Consider the following 19,572-nt stretch of genomic DNA (forward strand, 5'->3'; position numbering starts at 1 on the left):
TCAGTGGACCTCCTTGCCTCCTATTCAGAGAAAGGGGAGATCATCAGGCATAATTTTCTCAACTTTTTGCTCCCTTTAGGCAAACTCAGAGAAATCTGCCTATTCTTTTCTTTCATTTTGAACTCTCCTTTATTTCCTTCCATCAGCCTTTCACATCTGCTATTGCAAGTTCTCAGCCTAAAGCTCTTCTTAAGTCTGTCCTATGCTCTAAAAGAAAAACTCCCGTCATGTGGCCTCCTGGTAGTGTTTCCTTTCCTTCCATTCCAGTCTAATCAATCACTCTGGGCCGCCTGGGTGGCTCAGTCGTTTAAGCGTCCGACTTCAGCTCAGGTCACGATCTCACACTCCGTGAGTTGGAGCCCCATGTCAGGCTCTGTGCTGACAGCTCAGAGCCTGGAGCCTGCTTTGGATTCTGTGTCTCCCCCTCTCTCTGCCCCTCCCCTACTCATGCTCTGTCTCTCTCTGTCTCAGAAATAAATAAAAACATTTAAAAAATTAAAAAAAAAAAAAAAAAGAGTCACCAACCCTGTTTCCTTTTCCCTGTTTTGATTCACTTCTCAGTCCTCTGCCATCATCACCACTGACTCAGAGAGCTACTGGTAGGGTCATTAATGCCTTCCTATTTGCCACAGCCAGCAGACAGATGTATTTCAGTCCTCATTATCCTGGCTTCCGTTTGAGTTTGATGTGAAGGAGTCTTTGTTGAAGTGTTACTTTTTTGATACCACACACTTCTGGTCCTCCTTGTTCTTGGCTGTTCCTGCGTGTGTCCTTCAAGTTTCTCTTCCTCCACCTCTTTCTTAAATGTTGGCATTTCCTAGGACTTTGTCTCAGCCCTCTGTTCTTACTTGATAATGTCTCATTGGGAGACGACAACTGCTCTCTCAACCACTGCCTCTGTGCTGTGCTGGCTTCTAAACTCTTACCTCCAGATCCTAAGCTCTGCCACAAGCTTCAGACTCACATAAATAAACATGGTATCTGACATACGCTTCAGACTCAGCAAAACCACCTTGAACATGTTGACCATGCTTATATTGTATGAGAGTTTTAAAAACAGCTGCCTCACATTTAATGAGGTAACTTAATAAAGTTGCTTTAGTAGGTAACTCACCTTTAGTCTGAAGATCTAGGTTTAATCAGTTTTAAACTTTTGTTCTATTTTCCTTTTCTTTCTTTCTTTCTTTCTTTCTGTCTTTCTTTTGAGAGGGGTGAGTGGGGGAGAGGGGTGGAGGGAGGGGGAGAGAGAGAGAGAATATCTCAAGCAAGCTCCATGATCAGTGTGGAGCCAAGGTATGGGGCTCAATCCCACGACCCTGGGATCGTGACCTGAGCCGAGATCAAGAGTTGGACTCTCAACCAACTGAGCCACCCAGGTGCCCCTCTCATTTGTTTTATCTGTTCCTTTTTATTTTTGCAGATATATTTTAAAGTAAATTCCAGATATTATTTTACCCCTATATATTTTCACTGTGCATCTGTTTTTTAAAATGCCATATATATATGATTATTATTTTTATGTAATCACAGTGTATTCTTGGATTTTTCAAATTAGTATTGTTTTAGACCTTTTTTTTTTTTTTTTAAGTTATTTATTGGTGCATCTGAAAAGTTTGTAGTCAGTTAACACTTCAATCAGGTCTCTTTGTTCTTCCAATTATTTCAATGGGAAATAATCTTTACTGATATGCTCTCAAAGTAGAATTATAGAGTAGACACAGTTATGGCTGAGAAATTATGGGGAAGCCCTAGTGGGAGAGGGTTTAGATTGAAAAAGAGCCAGTGGTCAGACCAGGGCTGGTATCCAGCAGACAAAAGCCTTGGACCTGAAATGTAATAGTTGATCAGCACAGAGCTGTTCTAGGACACTACCATATTTTACATATGTTAAACATGTTTGGATAAAACCGCAGTATTGTTAGTGAAAGGATTATACTGTTTCTAGATCTTTCTGGAACCTTTTGCTATATTTTTTTTTCTTTTCATTCACTCATACAAGTTTTTTTTTTTTCATTTATTTATTATTGAGAGACAGAGAGACACGGAGCATGAGCAGGGGAGGGGTAGAGAGAGGGCAAGACACAGAATCTGAAGTAGGCTTCAGGCTCTGAGCTGTCAGCATAGCCTGAAGCGGGGCTCGATCTCATGGAGTGTGAGATCATGACCTGAGCTGAAGTCGGTTGCTTAACCAACTGAGCCACCCAGGCGCCCCCATTCATACAAGTATTATTGAGTGCTCACTATGTCCCAGGCAGCGCTATAGGTAAAAACCTCAGCCCTTGAGGGAGTGTACATTCTATGTACAGAGTTAGGACATAAGTAAGGTGAAATAAGTAAAATATATGATCTATAAGGTTCAAGTGGTGTGGAGAAAAAATAAATAGTATGGAAAATAGATAGGGAATGTTGAGGAAGTGGGTTTCAAATTTTTAAAGTATGGCCAGAGACTGCCTCATTGTGAAGATCACATTTTGAGTAAACACCTGAAGGCACTAAGGGACTGAGCTATGTTGATGTCTAGGGAAAAGTATTCTAGGCAGAGGGAACAACAAACTGTAAAGATCCTCAGGCAGAAATATGCCTGCCAGTCTGGGCCTAGGAAGGCAGCCATTGTGTTCTCAGAGGGAAGGAAGAATAGCCATAAGGACCCAGAAGTGATGAAGGCCGTTGTAAGGACTTTGGCTTTTACAAGCATGTGATGGAGGAACCATTGGCAAGTTCTGGGCATGAGTGGCATCATCTAATTTGCATTTTAACAGGCTCCCTCCGGCTGCTGTGTTGAGAATAGACAAGTAGAGCAAGGACAGAAATAGGGGAGACTAGTTAGGAGGCCATTTTAATAATCCCAGGTGAATGGATAGTGTTTTGGGCCATACTAATAAGGGGTTGGATTCTGGATCTATTTTGAAGGTAGAGCCAGAAGGATTTACTGTCAGATTGAACATGGGATATGAGAGAGACAGCCTTTAGAAAGGGCTTGGTAGAGCTTTGTGGGTTACTCAAAGTTGGCAGTTGTTCCCACACCACTATATGTGTGTGCATCCTAGTGGTCAATTTCACTGTGGCTAGATTTAGAAACATCACATATAAAACAATAATTATTTATTAACAAGCCATAAACTTAATGAATAAGAGAAACAGTAAAATAAAAAGACAACCTTCAGGGTAAAAATCAAAACAATAGTCTCTCATAGGGCTTTCGTGTATGTTCCAAACTTCACTTACTTTTTTGTGTCCTTTACTTTTTTTTGTTTGTTTGTTTGTTTATTTTGAGAGAGAGAGCACAAGCAGGGGAGGGGCAGAGAGAGGGAGAGAATCCCAAACAGCTTCTGCACTGACCTGAGCCAAAATCAAAAGTTGGATGCTTAACCAACTGAGCCATCCAGGTACCCCTGTGTCCTTTACTTCTCTCTCAGTTCTGCTCTGGAATAGTCAATAGGCATTTTCTACAAAATGTATCTCCAGTGTAATTCTTACAAACTATTCCTCTGCCCCAGTCAGGCTCTTGTATATAGATGACTCAAATGTAATCTCACTTTCTAATGAGCTCTTACTTAACTTACCCTTAAGAATCTTCCACACATACTGTGCTAACTGGTAGAAAATATAATTAACTTTGTTATTCACAGATGTTACCTATGCAGGATAGGGTATTCCTGCTTTTAAGAAAGAATCTAAGTCTGGTTCCTCAGTTTTTATAATATAATTAAGTTTTATGTTAATGTTTATATGTTATTTAAAGCAAGTAGATTCTCCTTTATCAGCTACATAAAATCTTTATTCCAGACTTTCCTGACAGCAAAAGAACTATCCCAGAAACTTTACTGAAACTTTTAAGGGAGAGAAGTTGTAGAACAGAGTAGGTGATACTCATTTATTTCTTCATCCATTCATTTAATAAATATTTACTGAGCACCTGCTAAAGGCCAGGCACTGGAAATACAACAGTGAGCAAGGCCCTGGCCTTGCCTCACAGACCTTAAAGTCCCCATGTTCTATATTTCTTTTTTTCTTTTTTAATTTTTTTTAACATTTATTTATTTTTGAGACAGAGAGAGACAGAGCATGAATGGGGGAGGGTCAGAGAGAGGGAGACACAGAATCCGAAACAGGCTCCAGGCTCTGAACTTTCAGCACAGAGCCCGACGCGGGGCTTGAACCCACGGACCGTGAGATCATGACCTGAGCCGAAGTCGGCCACTTAACCGACTGAGCCACCCAGGCGCCCCAGTTCTATATTTCTTTTGACGTTAAATCGGACAAAGTAATCTGAGGAGGGCTAAAATTATGGAGTGATTAAAATGCAAATTTGTGGAGTGCCTGGTGGCTCAGTCAGTTGAGTGTCAGACTCTTGGTTTCAGCTCAGGTCATGATCCCAGGGTTGTGGGACTAAGCCCCACGTTGGGCTCTGCGCTGAGCATGGAACCTGCTTGGGATTCTCTCTCTCTCCCTCTGTCCCTCCCCTCCTTGTGCACTTTATGCATAAAGTGCTTTAGCACAGCACTTGGCATGGTGCATTCAAGGTTAGTTATTTTATTCTTATAACCTATTTGGACCCGATAACAAATAAAATAGTGTTATGAAGTAAATGCTAAAAATATGGACTGAAAAGGAAATTCTCTCTCTCTTTCTCTCTCTCTCTCACACTCTCTCTCTCTCTCTCTCTCTCTCTCTCTTTCACACACACACACACACACACACACACACACACACACACACCTCTCCAAGAGCACCTGACTATACTTGGGATCTAGAAAGGCTTTGCTGAGATCGTGTTTAAGGAAAAGTCTGGAAGTGGGTGATGGTATTAAGGAAAACATGTAGGAGGATTCCATGATACTGCTCTCTCTCAGCAGATGTTGGGCTTCTGAAGCCAAGTTCTGTGTCTCCTTTAGTCTAGTAACCCTACCATAGGGTTGTGGTAAACACCAATAATACCTTTGTTGAGTAGATCAACTGAAGACTTTCATGGCAACTGCTAGAAGAGATGTTACCACCCTGGGTTCTTGGAACCTGTGCAGGCTTAGGTATCTTTCAGCTGACCACTGCACCTTCATGAGCCCCTTCCTAGCCCGAATCCATGGATCTGGATCAGATTCAGAGGAGGCAAGGTAAGGTGCTGCAATGCATTGGCTTCTTAAACTGTGTCATGAGGGGCATTTGGATACTCCATCGGTTCCTGAGCAGTTTCTTGGGAACGTTTCCTCAGTTTTGGGAATCCCCACCTGAATGTCTACTTCCTAAGTCTTCTCCCTCAGTATATTCCTATTCTTTCTTGGCCCCAAACACTGAACAACCACCTTACTCAGAATCAGACAAGATACTTAAAACCTCTCTGTTTGGATTCTTCTCTCAAATCCCTTTCTCATCCTTGGTTGACTAAAGTAAGGAATGTTTTTCTATGTTTGAATTAATTTGTTTGGTTTTTTAAACAGGTTCTCTAATTGAACAGCTAACTACAGAAAAATATGAGTGTATGGTGTGCTGTGAATTGGTTCGCGTCACAGCGCCAGTGTGGAGTTGTCAGAGCTGTTATCATGTGTTTCATTTGAACTGCATAAAGAAATGGGCAAGGTCTCCAGCCTCTCAAGCAGGTCAGTCATTTCTCTCTTCTGAATATTCTCACTTATTTGATATATTCAGGTTTAAAACTTAGCCTTTTTTTTTTTTTAAGGTTTTATTTTTAAGTACATCCAATATGGGGCTCGAACTTACAGCCTCACGATCAAGAGTCACATGCTCCACTGACTGAGCCAGCCAGGCGCCCCTTTAACCTAGCTATTTAATTCCTCTTGAATATTTTATCTACTATGTTGCCTTGAACATGTTTCAGATGACCAGTATTAAGCTATAGATCTTAAATGGCTAAGGAGTGCTTGGCCGGCTCAGTCGGTAGAGCATGCAACTCTTGATCCTGGGGTCATGAATTCAAGCCCAATGTTGGGTGGAGAGCTTACTTAAAAAATAAAAATAAAATTTTAAAAAAGGAAAGACATTTTTAAAACCAGCTAACATAACAATATTAAAATATATTTGGAATAGAACAAAATCAGTCACATTAACTGAAAACTTATCCAAGTAGCAACTATAGAAAACATTTCCTGTATAGTTTGCTTTAGAAAATTTGTAGAAAGCAGTTGTTGGGCTTTGTTTTGTTTTGTTTTGTTTTGTTTTGGAAGCAGTGGTTTAGTTTACCCCTAGGGTGTTAAAGTTGCATTATCTTTAACAGATCTTCTCCATAGTATTTTGTGGGTTTTTCCCAAAGTATACTGCTATTTGTGGATAGTGTAAATGTTGTTAATAACATGTTTTCTGATTTGTGACTCTTCTATAATTTAAGACATCTCGAGGTACCTGGCTGGCTCAGTCGGTAGACCATACAGCTCTTGATTGCAGGGGTTGTGGGTTCAAGCCCCATGTGGTATATAGAGATTACTTAAAAATAAAATCTAATAAAAAAAAAAGATATCTGGGTTTTCCTGCATGTACTGAAATATTTTATCTTTTTTCTCAAGCCAAGATTTAGATAATGTTTACCTTAATACTAAAAGTATTGCTTAAAAAAGGGTGGGGTGTCTGGGTGGCTCAGTCAATTAAGTGTCTGACTTCAGCTTAGGTCATGATCTCGCGGTTCGTGAGTTCAAGCCCACATCAGGCTCTATGCTGACGGCTCGGAGCCTGGAGCCTGCTTTGGATTTTGTGTCTCCCATTCTCTCTGCCCCTCCCCTGTTCACGCTCTGTCTCTCTCTCTCCTTTATAAATAAATAAATAGATAAATAAAAATTTTTTAAAGTTAAAAAAAAAATAGTGCTACATTTTTACCACATAATGAAATGATAATTATGTGAAATGATACAGGTATTAGGTAATGCTATGATGGTAATCATATTGTAGTATATAAATGTATCAAATCAACATGTTGTATATCTTAAACAGGGCTATATGTCAATTATATCTCAATTGACATTTAAAAAAATGGATACCCATTTGATTACCGTATCTAAAGTCCTTATAAATATAAGCCCAAATGCAGTATTTAAGCAAAGCATTCAGTATTTTCATTTTGTTTCTTTTTAATATTTATTCATTTTTGAGAGAGAGCATGAGCGGGGGGGGGGGGGGTGCGGGATGGGGGGCGGAGACAGGATCTGAAGCTGGCTCCATGCTGAGAGTAGCAAGCCCAATGCAGGGCTCAAATTCACAAGCTATGAGATCACATGACCTGAGCTGAAGTCGGACTCTCAACTGACTGAGCCACCCAGACACCCTGATTTTGTTTCTTAAATGCCTGATTTGATAACATGAAACAACTACTGTTGCTTCAATATTATGACTTCCTTTAGATTTAAATTTTTAAAAATTACATGTGCTTTTTGTAAGGAAGTTATTTTGGTTTCCTCTTATTTTTCTTAACAGATGGCCAGAGTGGTTGGAGGTGCCCTGCCTGTCAGAATGTTTCTGCACATGTTCCTAATTCTTACACCTGTTTCTGTGGTGAGTTTTTTTGCTTTCACTTGAGTCTCTTCCATTTCATGCATTGTAACTCATTTTCCAGCCCAGAAGAAGTGAGGTACCAGATATGTTTTAGAAGTTACTAATACTCATAAGACTTCAAAGTTACAGGAGTCTACACACATCATCTGCATGTAGTCTATCACACAGCTGGAGTCCCACCCAGGCCTTTGTACTCTTGGCAGGCCGTTCTGGACATGGGCCTTCTCATAGTGCCCACCAGGCGCATACTACTTCTGAGCTGTAGCGCTAGTCTCCTTGATCTTAGCTTTAGACCAGAGCTGACCAGATGGTAGAGGCAGGTATAGACATGGACTCCCTTAACTGTTACAGCTTTGATATTCTAGATTTGAGCCCTATGAGAAAAGAGTAGTGTTGAAATGTATTTTATTTTAATCCAAGAAATCAGTCATTGGGGTCTTTATAGTAAAGCAAGATTTTCTATAAACCAGCATTACAAACTCTATTCTCCCTCTTTGTGGAATACTTCTTCCTGTTTTTGAATAACTCAATTCCCCTATGTGTTAGTAAAAACTTCCTGCAATCCAGAAGCCATTCCTATTGCTAGTCTATTTTCTGCATGTCTTTTTTTTGTTTGTTTTTTTTTTTTCTTCCCTCCCTGTCTTTTAATGGCTGACCTTCATCTGCTTGTTGATTTTGCAAATTTTGCTTCTTAACCATCTGTCTCCCTTCTTGAACCATTGCATTTTTGCTTCTTTCCTTGTCACCTTGCTGAAACTATTCAGAAGTCATCAGTAACCCCTTCCTGACCAAATCCAGGGCTGATTTAGAAGTTCTTAACCTTTTTGGTAGCACAACAACCCTTATTTTGGCCATTCCTTTTTTTGAAGTAACTAGTACTTCCTATTTATTTCTGTATACTTTAATTTGTTGGTATTTCTTTTTTCCCATTATTTAAATAGCTTTCACAAAGAGTTGGCCATTGACTATCAGCTCTTCAACTTCTAGACTAAATCTCTTGGTGAACTCACCTATATAGAATGTTCTTCCTCATATTTTCTTTAAATCCTTGTCACTGACTCCTTATCCATTCAAGTTCTGACCACATTCTCTTCCAAAGGAGGCCTCACTTTCTTATGCCTTCTTCACTTTGGCCACTCTTTTATTTGGAATCTGCTGGTCTGGTATGTTTTATTGCCAAAATTTGAACCTTAAGAGGTAATAAAATAATATTTGTTGAAGGAATGAATATTTGGGAATGTACTATTGGAAAGGCAATGTGAGAAATGCCTGGCTGGCTCAGTCAGTAGAGCATGCAACTCTTTTTTTTTTTTTTTTTTTTTAACGTTTATTTATTTTTGGGACAGAGAGAGACAGAGCATGAATGGGGGAGGGGCAGAGAGAGAGGGAGACACAGAATCGGAAGCAGGCTCCAGGCTCTGAGCTGTCAGCACAGAGCCCGACGCGGGGCTCAAACTCACGAACTGCGAGATCGTGACCTGAGCCGAAGTCGGACGCTCAACCGACTGAGCCACCCAGGCGCCCCAAGCATGCAACTCTTGATCTCAGGGTCATGAGTTCAAGCCCCATGTTGGGCATGGAGCCTACTTAAAATAAAAATTAAAAAAAAAAAAGAAAGGCAACATGAAACTGGAAGCAAGACATCCATGTAAAACTGTGCAAATAGGACCAATACCAAGGCTTAATTACCTTATTTTAAAGGATTAAAAAAAATTTTTTTAAGTTTATCCTAGATAAACAGAGACAAAGCACGAGTTGGGGAGGGGCAGAGAAAGAGGGAGACAGAGAATCCGAAGCAGGCTCCAGGCTCTGAGCAGTCGGCACAGAGCCCAACGTGGGGCTCGAATTCATGAACTGTGAGATCATGACCTGAGCCAAAAATCAGAGGCTTAACAACCTACTGAACTACCCAGGCACTCCTAAAGGAATTTTAAACATAACGCACCACAGTGGAATGAAAAATCTTTACCCTCACCGACAAAGTAGATATGAGACCCTAAGAAGGTAGAAGAATGTGGGGTGGAGGTCAGGATGATCTGAGCAAGGTAAAATGGTGTAGGAATACAAATAATGGCCTTATTTTACCTAATGACTTTGCCTCACTTAGTTCTTTCAGGAAACCATTAACATACTTTATTGAGCACTTATTAATGCAGCAAGCACTATGAAGAAACAGAGGGGACTAAAACTGTTTATTAACTTCCCAGAGCTTACAGTCTAAGAGCTAAGACACAATTAACTTTATGTTCTATAAGTCCAAGGTGCTGTGGGAGATCTTTGGCGTGAATTATGATGTTGGGCTATATGATTAAGGGAAACCTTAAAAAGGAGATAGAATTCAACTGGGCTTGAAAATATGTAAAATTTTCGTAGGAGAAAAGATTTGTTGAAGAGAATAGCTTAAGCAGAAGTTTAAAAATAAGACTTTTTTTCAGAAGGGAGAGTCATTGGTTATGGAGCAGGATCTGTGAAGGCAGAGATGTGGGAAATGACTAGAAAGGTCAGGGCTGACTTCTTGATGTCAGGCTTACATGTAAGGATTTCATTTTTCAGGCTGTGGGAAGCCACCAAGGGCATCAATGTGATTCTTTATGAAGATTAGTCTAGTGGGAGTGAATAGAGAATTTGGGAGCCTAAACATTTTGGGGACTTGTAAGAACCCAGATGAAGAATAATAAGTCTACAGTGGGTGTTAGAGTGGGGCAGAAAGGAGGATTTCAAAGTAAACAGGAATTAACAGCAATAGGAAAGGGAATGGGAATGGGAAAGGGAAGAACCCAAATGTGGCTCTGAAGTATCATTTTGGAAATGATGATACCAAGGACAGAAAAGGGGAGGTCAAGAGAACCAGGACTGATGGGACAGTGAGTTCAGTTTAGAAATGTTGAGTTGGAGGAGTGAACAACACATCCAGTGAGAGGTGTCCAACAAGGAGTTAAGAATATTTAAGGGGCACCTGGGTGGCTGTCAGTTAAGTGGCTGACTTCGGCTCAGGTCATGATCTCATGGTGTGTGAGTTCGAGGCCCGCATCGGGTTCTGTGTTGATAGCTCAGAGCCTGGAGCCTGCTTTGGATTCTGTCTCTCTCTGCCTCTGCCCCTGCCCTGCTTGCACTCTGTCTTTCTCACTCAAAAATAAATGAACATTTTTTAAAAATTAAAAAAATATACATTTAAAGAGAGATCAGGACTCGGGGATGATAGTTGCATTTGAGAGTAGTAGAGACCCTAGTGGATGAAAGGGTAAGGGGTAAAAAATGTCTAATGCAGAACCCTGGCAGGAAGAAGAAAAATAAGACATCATTTAGAGTCAGGGAAAAGAGGTTGAGCCATTGAAAGATGGTAGGGGAAAACCAGGCCACTGTATTGGAGCAAAAAAGTACAGAGGCAGGGAAGCTTTTCTAATAGTCTGAAGGTGAGGTTCTGGCTAACAGAGAGGCAAGAGTAGAAGTAGCAGGGGAGATGAGGTGAGGCACACTATGTACGGAAATTGAGAAGATTAAGTAGAATGTGGAAAGGGGGGCTCCTGGGTGGCTCAGTCGGTTAAGTGTCCGACTTCGACTCAGGTCATGATCTCATGACTGACAAGTTTGAGCCCCGTGTCGGGCTCTGTGCTGACAGCTCAGAGCCTGGAGCCTGCTTCAGATTCTGTGTCTCCCTCTCTCTCTGCTTCTCCCCCACTTGTACTCTGCAGCTCTCTCTCTCTCAAAAATAAACATTAAAAAAAAAGAATATGGAAAGAAAAAGAGGAGTCAGGGATGACTCTAGTTTTTGAGTTTGACTCCAATGGTGATGATATCACTGATAGAAATAGGGAACACACAAAGGGGTTTAAGAGGGAAGATGCTAACTTTGGTTGTAAATGTAGACAGTTTGGGGTGACTGTGACACCCCAAGCAGAGATGTTTGGCAGATGGTTGGACAGGGATGGCTGGAACTGAGGATTTAGGACAATGCAGAAAATACAGATTTGGGGGAAAGAAAAGAAGAAAGTGTAGTATTGGGAATCATGGGCCTTTAGGTGTATTAAACCTCTCAACATGAATATTTCTGAAAGAAACAAGATAGAAAAGCAGAGGCCAAAGACTGGGAACAGGCCATCAATTTAGGGTGTAAATTGCCCAAGTAAGGATAAGTTCCTCAAGGGCATGGAGGAGTCCTGTGCCTCAGTTTTACTCTTCCTGCGTCTGTGCTAAGTTCATGAAAGATATTTACTAAAGATTTGCAAAGTGACACTAATTATAAATTATTGACCGTTTGTGCCTACCTCATAGCTTTAGAATTGGCAATTTCCTGCTGTACAGGGAATTTATGTCCTTTCTATCTCTTCCTGCTCCTTCCCCATCTGCCACCCCATTGTTCTCATCCCTTATTTCTTCTTTCTGATCCTTACAACAGATATTCCCATATACATTCAAGGGCCCATTTACAAAAAATAGATCTTGTAGTGTTTTTTTAATTTTAGATTAAATGTGTCCATTAGTCAAAGTGGCATTTTCATAAGTAAAAGTGACTTTTTATTTCTCTTTTATTTCTCTTTTTTATTTCTCTTTTCCTAAATCTTTTAGGATTTATCATACTTAGTGAAGGTTTTGATGATTAGCATTATAGTCATTTTTTAAATTTTAGGATGTGGGATCATGTGTTTGTCAGACTAATGGAAACCATACTGAAGTTTCATGCTGTCTAGCTATATTGTACTGTTTCATTAAACTCTAGGATGCAGTTGAAGTTTATACCATTGACTCTCTGATCTGATATGTTTTAGGCAAGGTAAAGAATCCGGAATGGAGCAGAAATGAAATTCCACATAGTTGTGGTGAGGTTTGTAGAAAGAAACAGCCCGGCCAGGACTGTCCACATTCCTGTAACCTGTAAGTTGGAACACGAGACCTCTGGGGGTAGATACACTTTGCTTGTGGCTCTGACTCTATGTATCTGGTGGTTACCATGTAACAGGGTGGGGTGAAGGGCAATATGGTACCATTTGCTAAGCACTTACACTGTGCCAGGCACTCTGCAAGAGTTAACTCATCAAATCCTTATAACAATCCAGTGATGTATAGATATTTATCATCTCCATTTTACTGATGAGGCTCAGCAAGGCCAAGCATCTTGTCCAAGGTCATAGTGCTAAGACATGGTGGAGCTGGGATTTCCAAAGCCAGTGCTCCTACCACTACATTATACTGCTGGCTTCTAAGAAGAAATATTCCCCCATGATATCCAGGTCCAGAAGAGTATATAGGACAAACTTCTGTCTGTAGAGTCCTGTTGCACAGTGTTTTTAGGATGTGAATCCCTTCTGTATAATAAGTAGCCAACTTGACAATATATCCAGTCAGCTTCTTAGTAATAAGACGAATAGGAGTGCCTGGGTGGCTCAGTTGGTTAAGCATCCAACTCTTGATTTCGGCTTGGGTCATGGTCTCACAGTTTGTGAGATAGAGCCCCATGTCAGCCTCTGCTGACAGCCCAGAGCCTGCTTGGGATTCTCTCCTTCTCCCTCTCTCTCTGCCCCTCCCACCCTCATGTGTGCTCTCTTTCTCTCTTTCAAAATAAATAAATATTTTAAAAAATGTTTTTAATAAGTAAATAATAAGAGGAATACCTAATACTAACAGTTGATCAGTTACAAATGACAAAATTCTACAGCTTTAACTTAAGACAAATTTTTAATTCCTGGGTTCAAGTCACTCAACAGTTGTATGACCTTGGATAAGTTACTTCTTTAAGCTTCATTTTCTGCATCTATAAAATAGTAATGATATGAGCAACAACACTTATAGATGTTTATGAATATTAATTCAATGCATCTAAGAGGCTTGGTACAGAGTCTGGCACATGGTAAATGGTCAAGTAATGGTAACTTGCTTTTATTACCCAAATCTAAGAGTAAAACAGACATCAAACTATTATCTTGGTACTTCTGCTACTTGGAGCAGGGGTAAATGTTGGGCCAGAGGCATTGTGGTTAAGATGTGGGGGTGATGCTGGAGAATTGTCTGTGGTGGGAGAGCTGTCCAGATGGGGCTACGCAGCTTGGCCTGCTACCTGCCAGGTAGTAGGCCCCTCTCCTTTTACTGCTTCCATAGGTCCTTCCTCAGAACCCAGGGACTCATCTGTTTAAACTATTCCATCCCTCAGTTGGCATTTTAAGTAAATTCAATAATAATAAGTTAACCCTCTGCATGAACTATCATTCTGAAGCCTTTAGCAGAAATGGCCCTGTCATGACTACCAGAAAACATCAAAAGTGATGCAGATCAGGTGGTCAATACCATGGCTGAAGGGAAAGGAGTCCCTAAAACTTGCTCTTTTGTGGCTTTGGAAATCCTTCTCTTGACAGCTGTCCTGTTACTCCTGTCAGGCCCCTAGAGGTTGCCAAATCCTATTCCCTGACAGCACCTTCCTTTCAAAAGAAAACATTGAGTTTCTCTCATTTATATGTATCAGGACTCAGAAGCCACAGTTGGCCCCTTTGTGTCTCTATTTTGGGTTGTTTCATAGATTGTAAAATTCTCTGGAGGAGTTATTCTCAACCCTCTTTACACATTAGAGTCATTAAGGAGCATTTTAAAACACCAGTGCCCTGTCTCTACCTTGTAGCAATTGAATCAGTCTTTTGGGGGGTGGGTCTTTCCCTATGATTCTAATAAAGAGCCAGTGTTGTGAACCACTGCTCTAAAGGTTATAAAAACCTGGGATTGAGGGGCGCCTGGGTGGCTCATTTGGTTAGGTGTTTGACTCTTGATTTTGGCTTAGGTCATGATCTCGTGGTTTGTGGGATCGAGCCCCAAGTCAGGCTCTGCACTGGCTGTGTGGATCCTGCTTGGGGGATTCTCTGTCTCCGTCTCTCTCTCTCTATCCCTCCCCTGCTGTCTCTCTCAAAAATGAATGAACTTTAACACACACACACACACACACATACACACACACACAGACACACACACACCTACCTGGGATTGAGTCTAGGTCTGAGGGATATTTGAAATAACCTGGAGTCATCCACACCTGACCAGCAATGTATCTTGTCAATTTAAAGTTATTTAAATGTGCAGCCATGAAAATCATTTCACCTGACAGGGTTGCAGCATATCATGTGAAGTATAACTGTTGAATGATAATAGTCATCTTTAAAGAAATGCTTAAACTTAAGTCTCATGTGGTTTCTGTCTGTTGAAATGGGTCACCCTAGAAAATTAGGCACTTGTTCCTGGATTGTTTTTAGTGTTTAAAACTTATTTAAGAATTATCAGAGCTGGTGTAGGAGTCATATTAAAAAATCCAGCCAGACCACTGTATAGGCACACCTGGTTTTTTATACCAAATTCTTTTACCGACTTGATTTATTAAACTTGGTTGTAATTGGCCTATAATTCCCAAAGGATTGTGATTTGCCATCACATAGAATGCCCCCCACAAACGTTTCCAAAGAAGTTCCCAAAATATTTTTTAAATGGTTGTATTTCTAAATTAGTGTGTAAGTTACCAGGGTATCTCTTTTGAAGAGAATAGTATCTATTTGAATATATAAATTCCATTTTCTAATTTTTTTGGTTTCTTTATATCATCACTCCTAGAAGAAGCATTCTGTTCAGAAGTCTAATTCTGACCTATCGCATATCTCTAATTCCAGTTCTTTCCATGAATCCCTTTTTCCTTTGTTCTCTCTTTGCATTACTTACTAGCATGCCTTCCCTCATGTCAGCCGCCTTTTCACAGATCCCATTGTTAGCCCATCACCTGATTATATACTAGCTGATATAAATGTCTGTACTTCTCATGGACCTACTGGATTTATGCTTTATTGCTTCACTCAGGTTCTGATCTTCTAAGAGATTCCATCGCCCATTCTGCCATTCATCTGAGTGGCAAGCTATTTTTATCCCTACACATCTCACTAAGTGGGCTAAGACCATCTATGGACATGTCATCTTTGTCAGACCCAAATAAAACCAGTATTTTGACTTGGGCTCTATTTTTCTGGTTAAATATTCTAAGATGATAATGCCATCAGTTCCTTCTATATGAAAACATTGTTGGTATCTTTGTTTAAATAGTTTAATCAACTTTAGACAAAGGCTAAAACATTTTGTAGTAGGTTTATTTGTTGCCACATTCACAATAAGACCCAGTAGGGGCAGCTTTGTTCAGGTTTGGATACATGAGTATGATTTATTCATCTAAGCCCTTCTCTTTTAGTCTCTGCCATCCAGGACCTTGCCCACCCTGCCCTGCCTTTATGACTAAAACATGTGAATGTGGACGGACAAGGTAAAGTTAGAACTGTACTCTAAAGACTTCAGTTTCTACATTGATGATTTATCTGTGAATTTCTAAATTAAGAATTAGTAGGTACATATAAATAAGTGGTAAGCGTAAATAGTACTTTTTTGTAAAAAGTATTTGTTCTGCTGGCCCAATCCTGTTTTGCAGTCTTATAAGTGATTAAGAAGTTATATGCATGGTGAGATTGCCCATTTCAGGTGAAATGCCGAGGTGACAAGGACTTTTATCTTAACCTTTCTAGTGGGTGAAAGAACCAGGATTGAACCCAGGCTTGTTAAGGTTCAGGACACAGGGGCCATTTACCTGTACCTAGCATAATATCTGACATCTAGGAGGTTTTCAGTGAATATTGTTGAATGAAAGAATAAGTGACCCCAGAGCCCACCCTCTTTTCATTATAATAACAAGTTCTCCATCATCAGGGCAAGGATCAGTGGTAGTTATGGAAGGTCTCTGAGGCCCAGTAAGACCCTGAAATAATTTCTGAACCACAAGACAAAATGGGATTGAGCCAATTTTCAGTGAATCTCATTTGTTTAGCATTTACTGAACTTAAAAGGATAGTAATGCGGCCTGAGAGTCACATGCAAGAGCTCTGGGTCAGAAAGACCAGGTCAGATCTAGGCTCTGCCACTAATTGGTTATTGACATGGGCAAGTTGCTTAAGCCTCATTTTACTTATAAAATAGAAATAATAGTGTTCACTTCCAGGAGTTTTATTAGACATGATGCTGAGCCCTGAAACTGATTATTTGTGTATATAACAGTGAGTTTTTAAAACAAAGTAGGGGACAGAATACAACTCTTTTTGTTGGGGCGCCAGGGTGGCTCAGTTGGTTAAGTGTCCGATTCTTGGTTTGGCTCAGGTCATGATCTCATGGTTCATGGGATTGAGCCCTGTGTCGACCTCTGTGCTGTCAGCACAGAGCCTGCTTGGGATTCTCTCTCTCCCTCTTTCTGCCCCTCTCTCACTCACTCTCTTTCTCTCTCTCAAAATAAATAACTTAAACTCCTTGCAGGAGAGTAGACTCCAAGCTCTAAACCATTACCCTGCAAGAGACCTGAAGACAGTTGTCTAAAAGCACTGATCTCATATCCTTCCCTAGCCAATAAGTCAGCAAAATTAAGGTGCTCATTAGAACAAAGCCAGAATGATTTTCCCATCTGAAATCAAAGTCACATACAGTATGTCCTTAAGTATTATAACTGCATAAAATGCCAGAGTACTGGGTCCCAGGAGAATACCATTGTACTTCCAATCTGAGTATGTACATTATAACTACCCCACCCACCCTGCAACTTTCCTACCTCCATCTGTAAGACATTGTAGGAGCTCCAGGCTCTTCCCCTCCTGTCTGGGAGGGGGAGTTCCCCTACCTCGTGGGAACTCAGAAGAAATCCACAGAGAGGAACTTCACTTCACTGGTCAGAATATAGGGGAGAGAGAAAGGCAGGGTGGGAAATAAGGAAAACAAAGCAGGAGAAAAGAAAGAGTGGAGAAGAGGAGGGTGATTGAGGAAATAAAGACTGGAGGAGGGAAACAGAAGAGTGGGAAAATGGGGCCAAGAGAAAGGTTTCATAGTTTTGGGGAGGAAGTTTGTGCTTCGTTGTTTAGCTGTCCAACAGGAACTTGTCCAGTGTTGACTAATTCTGCCTTTACATCTGTTTTCTTTCCAGGCACACAGTTCGCTGTGGTCAGGCTGTTTCAGTCCACTGTTCCAATCCATGTGAGAATCTTTTGAATTGTGGTCAGCACCATTGTGCTGAGCTATGTCATGGGGGTCAGTGCCAGCCTTGTCGGATCATATTGAACCAGGGTAAGTGGTGGGCACACCAACTAGCAATACTTGTGTACTTTTCTAGAACCTTATTTATAGTTGTGTTGATGACAAGGCCTCTAGCGTTGTACCTTGGGTAGGAAGAATTGGAGATAAATTAATGCTTAGTTGGTTTTCATTAGTTTAGTTACACAATACCACTATAAGTCATTGTCCTGTAGAATTTGAACAGTAGATTTTAAAATGCTGTTTAAAAATAACTACTTGGGAAATTAAAAAAATAAATAAAAAGTAACTGTAAAGGATCTAGAAAGGCCAAAAAAATCTTGAAAAGAATGAACTTGAAAGGATTAAACTATCTGATTTCAAGACATTTAAAGTTCCAGTAATCATGACATTGAGTTGTTGCTGTTAAAGGTAGACTACTAGATGCATGGAAGAGACTAAGGTCCAGAAACAGACCCACATATATACAGTTAGTTGATTTTCAACCACAATGTTAAGTTAATTCAATGGGAAAAGAAGTCTTTTTACAGATGTTGCTAGAACAACTGGATGTATACATAAGAAAAAACAAACCTCAACCCCTAATTTACTCTTTTCACAAAATTAATTCTACATGGATCACAGACTTAAATGTAAAACCCAGAAACATAAAGTTATCTTCCAGAATAAACTATAAGAGAATATTTTCATGACTTTGGGGTTAGGTAAAGATTTCTTGGACAGAACAACAAAAATACTAACCATAAAAGAAAAAATTGATACATTGAACTTTATCAAAATTAAAAGCTTCTCTTCATCAGAAGATACCATTAAGAAAATGAATAAATCAGGGGCGCCTGGGTGGCTCGTCGGTTAAGCGTCCAACTTCAGCTCAGGTCATGATCTCACGGTCCGTGAGTTCGAGCCCCGCGTCAGGCTCTGTGCTGACAGCTCAGAGCTTGGAGCCTGTTTCGGATTCTGTGTCTCCCTCTCTCTGACCCTCCCCTGTTCATGCTCTGTCTCTCTCTGTCTCAAAAATAAATAAACGTTAAAAAAAAAAAATTTAAAAAAAAAATGAATAAATCAATTGCATATTGTATCCAGAAATTTTGAAGTACTCTTACAAAGTAATTAAAGATGAACAGTGGGGCGCCTGGGTAGCTCAGTGGTTAAGCGTCTGACTTCGGCTCAGGTCATGATCTCACGGTCCATGAGTTCAAGCCCCGCATCGGGCTCTGTGCTGACAGCTCAGAGCCTGGAGCCTGTTTCAGATTCTGTGTCTCCTTCTCTCTCTCTCTGCCCATCCCCTATTCATGCTCTGTCCCTCTCTGTCTCAAAAATAAATAAAAGTTAAAAAAAATTAAAAAAAAAAAGTACCTATAAAAAAGATGAACAACTTAAACAATGAGCAAAAGACTTGAACAGATACTTCGTAAAAGAAAACCTATAAATAGCCAACAAACACACAAAAGGTGCTTAAACCTTTAAATACTAAGGAAATGTAAGTTAAAACCACAATAAGTAATATAGTATAACCACTTTAGAAAACAGTCTGGCATTTTCTTAAAAGGTTAAATGTAGACTTTTATCATATGACCCAGTAATTCCATTCCTGGGCACATATCCAAAAGAGATGGAAATATATGTCCACAAAAAAACTTGTAAATGCATGTGCATAGCAGTACTAGTCATCGTAGTCAAAATGTGGAAGCAATTCAAATGACTGTCACTTGAGGAATGGATAAACAAATGTGGTATGACCATACATTGGATTATTACTCATCCATGAAAAGAATGTAGTATCAATACATGCTATGAAGTAGATGAACCTCCCAAACACTACGTTAAGGGAAAGAAACAAGTCACAAAGAAACACATACTGTGTGATTCCTCTGTTTTTACAATAGTCCCTGATCTGCAGGGATCCCAGGCTACAGTGTATTGATGCCTTATAGAGTTTTATTTTATTAAATTTTACCTTGGTGTGATGCTGTTGATCTGTGTTGGCACCTAAAATAAGTAACA

At 40.1% G+C, this 19,572-nt stretch overlaps 1 protein-coding gene across 3 annotated transcripts in view; it reads left to right on the plus strand.

Moving 5' to 3' along the window:
- The window catches only part of NFX1 (nuclear transcription factor, X-box binding 1), a 73,609-nt gene that overhangs the window by 11,468 nt on the left and 42,569 nt on the right, over positions 1-19,572 (plus strand). For all 3 annotated transcript variants that reach the window (XM_042912011.1, XM_042912012.1, XM_042912013.1), the window contains exons 3-7: positions 5,436-5,594; positions 7,417-7,494; positions 12,261-12,366; positions 15,698-15,769; positions 17,462-17,601. In XM_042912011.1, coding sequence (XP_042767945.1) covers positions 5,436-5,594; positions 7,417-7,494; positions 12,261-12,366; positions 15,698-15,769; positions 17,462-17,601 — 555 coding nt within the window. The remainder of the gene's footprint in view (positions 1-5,435; positions 5,595-7,416; positions 7,495-12,260; positions 12,367-15,697; positions 15,770-17,461; positions 17,602-19,572) is intronic.

Source organism: Panthera leo, chromosome D4 (assembly GCF_018350215.1).
Source record: "Panthera leo isolate Ple1 chromosome D4, P.leo_Ple1_pat1.1, whole genome shotgun sequence".
NCBI classification, from domain to species: Eukaryota; Metazoa; Chordata; class Mammalia; order Carnivora; family Felidae; genus Panthera; species Panthera leo.